The 4163-nt window shown below is 71.9% G+C and overlaps 2 protein-coding genes across 2 annotated transcripts; one reads left to right on the forward strand and one right to left on the reverse strand.

Annotated features, from left to right (window-relative positions):
- The first annotated feature begins 249 nt into the window (after positions 1-249).
- KEAP1 (kelch like ECH associated protein 1) lies at positions 250-3578 on the forward strand. The gene is made up of 5 exons (XM_026068028.1): positions 250-862; positions 1374-2059; positions 2330-2535; positions 2640-2816; positions 2929-3578. The coding sequence occupies exons 1-5, from the start codon at positions 320-322 to the stop codon at positions 3093-3095; spliced, it is 1779 nt and encodes a 592-aa protein (XP_025923813.1). The 5' UTR covers positions 250-319; the 3' UTR covers positions 3096-3578.
- A 42-nt stretch (positions 3579-3620) lies between these two features.
- SPC24 (SPC24, NDC80 kinetochore complex component) lies at positions 3621-4147 on the reverse strand (the record flags this gene model as incomplete). Its single annotated transcript, XM_026068026.1, has 3 exons — positions 3621-3745; positions 3840-3916; positions 4029-4147. Coding segments are annotated over 3 exons (303 nt in total), but the record flags the coding sequence as incomplete, so codon positions are not given.
- Between the last annotated feature and the right edge of the window lie 16 nt (positions 4148-4163).

Raw genomic sequence — 4163 nt, forward strand, 5'->3', positions numbered from 1 at the left:
GGGGAGGGCAGGACTTGTGGCCCCCCCCGGTGCTGTGCCTCAGTTTCCCCATTGCTGGGAGGCAGCTGCAGCAGCAGGAGCCACACGGCCCGGGACGGGATGGGACGGGACGGGACGGGGGGGCGTCGTGGGGACAAGGGATCTGCTGGGGTCCCCAGGGGCATCTCGGAGGGGGGGGCATCTTCCCCCCCCCGCTGAGACCCCCCCCCTCCCTCCGCAGGCGTGAAGGAGCCGAGGTGCCGCGGGGCCCCGCGGCGCTGCCGCCGCCCTCGTAGCCCCCCCCCGCCGCCGCCCCGGGGGGGCCGGCGATGCGCCCGCGATGTACGCGCCCGAGTGCAAGGCGGAGGTGACGCCGTCCCACCACGGGAACCGCTCCTTCAGCTACACGCTGGAGGAGCACACCAAGCAGGCCTTCGGCATCATGAACCAGCTGCGCCTCAGCCGGCAGCTCTGCGACGTGACGCTGCGCGTGCGCTACCGCGACGGGCCCCCCGCCGACTTCCAGGCGCACAAGGTGGTGCTGGCCTCGTCCAGCCCCGTCTTCAAGGCCATGTTCACCACGGGGCTGCGCGAGCAGGGCATGGAGGTGGTGCCCATCGAGGGCGTCCACCCGCGCGTCATGGAGCGCCTCATCGAGTTCGCCTACACCGCCTCCATCTCGGTGGGCGAGAAGTGCGTGCTGCACGTCATGAACGGCGCCGTCATGTACCAGATCGACAGCGTCGTCCGCGCCTGCTGCGACTTCCTCGTCCAGCAGCTCGACCCCAGCAACGCCATCGGCATCGCCAACTTCGCCGAGCAGATCGGCTGCGCCGAGCTGCACCAGCGCGCCCGCGAGTACATCTACATGCACTTCGGCGAGGTGAGGGCGGCCGCCAGCGCAGGGGGGTGGCCTGGACCCCCCCCTCGGCAGCCTGCGGGGTGCGATGGTTTCGTGCGCGCGTGCTCCCCCCCCGGCCGGTCCGCAGGGGCCCGCGGCTCTATGACCCTCCGCCGGCGCAGGAGCAGGTAGGAGGGAGGCGGAGGCGCCGGGGCCGGGCCGTTTTCCACCCCGGTTAGCGGCTGGAAGGAGGATTCAGCCCCATCAGGGCGGATGGTCGGTGCGAGCCGGCCCGGCGGGGCTGCGGTTGCCCCCGGCTGGATCACGGCTTTAAGCGGGGGCCGACGAGCTCCGGGCAGGGGGGGAGAGCCGGTCCCTGCGGGCCGGGACTTGGGGGAGGCCGGGAAGCGCTCCTCGCCGGCAGGGCAGCGGTGCCGAGCTGGAAGCCGAGCCGGGATCAAAACGAAACCGAAAGGGGAAAGGGCAGGAGGTCGCTGCCGGCGCTGCGCTGGCGGCCGCCCCGCTCACCCCTCCGCCGTCCGTCCCCGCGCAGGTGGCAAAGCAGGAGGAGTTCTTCAACCTCTCGCACTGCCAGCTGGTGACGCTCATCAGCCGGGACGAGCTGAACGTGCGCTGCGAGTCCGAGGTCTTCCACGCCTGCATCAACTGGGTGAAGTACGACTGCGAGAACCGGCGGCTCTACGTGCAGGCCCTGCTCAAGGCCGTGCGCTGCCACTCCCTCACCCCCCACTTCCTCCAGATGCAGCTCCAGAAGTGCGAGATCCTCCAGTCGGATTCCCGCTGCAAGGACTACCTGGCCAAGATCTTCCAGGACCTGACGCTGCACAAGCCCACGCAGGTCCTGCCCTGCCGGGCCCCCAAGGTGGGGCAGCTCATCTACACGGCCGGCGGCTACTACCGCCAGTCGCTGAGCTACCTGGAGGCCTACAACCCCAGCGACGGCTCCTGGATTCGCCTGGCCGACCTGCAGGTGCCCCGCAGCGGCCTGGCGGGCTGCGTGGTGGGGGGCCTGTTTTACGCCGTGGGGGGCCGGAACAACTCGCCCGACGGCAACACGGACTCGGACGCCATCGACTGCTACAACCCCATGACCAACCAGTGGTCGCCCTGCGCGCCCATGAGCGTGCCCCGCAACCGCATCGGCGTGGGCGTCATCGACGGCCTCATCTACGCCGTGGGGGGCTCGCACGGCTGCATCCACCACAGCAGCGTGGAGAGGTGAGGGGGCCGCTGCCAGCTCCGGAGGGGAGGGCGCTCGGCACGTCGTGAGCCCGCTCCGGGGAGCCGGGCGCGTGCCGGGGCCGATAACGGAAGTCCGGCTCGGCCAGGGGGTTGTTAGGGGTCTATTCGGAGCCTGTGCTCCCCCCCCCGGAGAGCTGTGGGGTGGCGGGGAAGCCAGAGAGGGCAGAGGAGCTGCCCCACGGCTCCGGGGACACCGAGGGCCTTCCCCGCTCCGGGCAGCCGGGCCCTGACCCTGCCCTCCCGCAGGTACGAGCCGGAGAGGGACGAGTGGCAGCTGGTGGCCCCCATGCTGACGCGCCGCATCGGCGTGGGCGTAGCCGTGCTCAACCGCCTGCTCTACGCCGTGGGCGGCTTCGACGGCACCGCTCGCCTCAGCTCCGCCGAGTGCTACTACCCGGAGCGGGACGCCTGGAGGGCCATCGCCCCCATGGCCACCATCCGCAGCGGAGCCGGTGAGCTGGGACGCGGGGGCGGAGAGGGGGGGGCTCCTCCCGGGCTCCGGGAGGAAGAGGAGGGTTTCCCAACTCCCCTTCTCCTGACTCTGCCCCCTTTCCAGGGGTCTGCGCCCTCAACAACTGCATCTACGCCATGGGGGGCTACGACGGGACGGACCAGCTCAACAGCACGGAGCGCTACGACGTGGAGACGGACACCTGGACCTTCGTGGCGCCCATGCGGTACCGGCGGAGCGCCCTCGGCGTCACCGTGTACCAGGGCAAGATATACGTGCTGGGTACGTATGGGGCGGGGGGACACGGCGGGCGAGGGGATGCCCCCCGCCGCCAGCCGGCCGGCCGGGACRCGCAGGAGGCGGACGGCGGGGCCAAGCTGCGCTGTCTCCGCAGGGGGCTAYGACGGCCACACGTTCCTGGACTCGGTGGAGTGCTACGACCCCGGCGCGGACGCGTGGACGGAGGTGACGCGGATGACGTCGGGGCGCAGCGGCGTGGGCGTCGCCATCACCATGGAGCCCTGCCGCAAGCAGATCGACCAGCCCGACTGCCCCTGCTAGCGCCGGCGCCGCCGTGGGGCCGCGCAGCCCCCGCGGTGGGGCCGTGAGTCAGTGTTAGCTCGGCCGCAGCGTGGCGGCACCGCCGCCGCCGCCGAGGCGCTCTGCCCGGGAGAGCGGCCGGCTCCGGGCGGCCGCGGAGCAGCGTTCCCGTTCCCCACGGCGGCATGGCACAGCGCGGCGCGGCGCGCAGGGCAGGGGCTGTGCACGCCCCTGGGACCAGCGGCAGCCAGGATGCGTTACCTCGCTGCTGGCCGCCCCCGYGCATCCCCGGACTGGGCTCGCGGCTGCTGCGGTCGGGGCGCAGCCGGCGCAAACACGGACAGCTCGCGCGGGGCTGCGGATCCCCCCCACGCCCCCTTCCCCTGCCAGAGGGGGGTGAGCCGGCCTCGCGCCAAACTTCCAGGCCAGCAGCCCATTAACTGGTTTTAATGATCCGATTTCCAATTCCCGTTGTTACATGAATAAAAGATACCTTTGTGATTAGCCGCGGGTCGGCCCCGCGCCGGGGCGGCGGCGGCGGCAGCGCGCGCCCGGGCCCCGCGGTCACCACGCCGTCGGCACCAGGCTCCACAGGTAGTCACTGACGAAGCAGCGGGAGTGCTGGCTGCTGTCGATATCGATGGGCTGGGCAATTTCCGGGCCGTAGTGAACTGTGGGGAGGGCGAGGCCGTGAGAGGAGGAGGAGGAGGAGGAGGAGGAGGAAGGGGGCGGCGGGGCAGAAGGCCGCGGGGAAGAGACACTCACTGCCTTTGACCTGCGTTGGCCCAGCCTCGTAGTCCCAGTCGATGCGGCTGATCTTGTAGTAGAGCTGCGTCACGTACCTGCGGCGCGGGGAGCGGGCGGGAGGTTCGAGGGGCCCCTCCAGGCCCCCGTCTCCCCGGGGGGGCCCCCCGTCTCGGCCCCACAGCCCCTGCACGGCCCCCCCCCACTCACGCTGCTGCGGGCACCGCGTCGTCCTCGGGGCCCGTGTCCTCCTCCAGCCGCCGGCTCTCCTCCCGCAGCTCCTCCAGCTCCTTCCGCAGGGCGGTGGGGGGGCGGTGAAGGAAGACGGCTCAGCGTGCGGCCCCC

The sequence above is a fragment of the Apteryx rowi genome, unplaced genomic scaffold, assembly GCF_003343035.1.
Source record: "Apteryx rowi isolate R43461 unplaced genomic scaffold, aptRow1 scaffold_2668, whole genome shotgun sequence".
Classification (NCBI taxonomy): domain Eukaryota; kingdom Metazoa; phylum Chordata; class Aves; order Apterygiformes; family Apterygidae; genus Apteryx; species Apteryx rowi.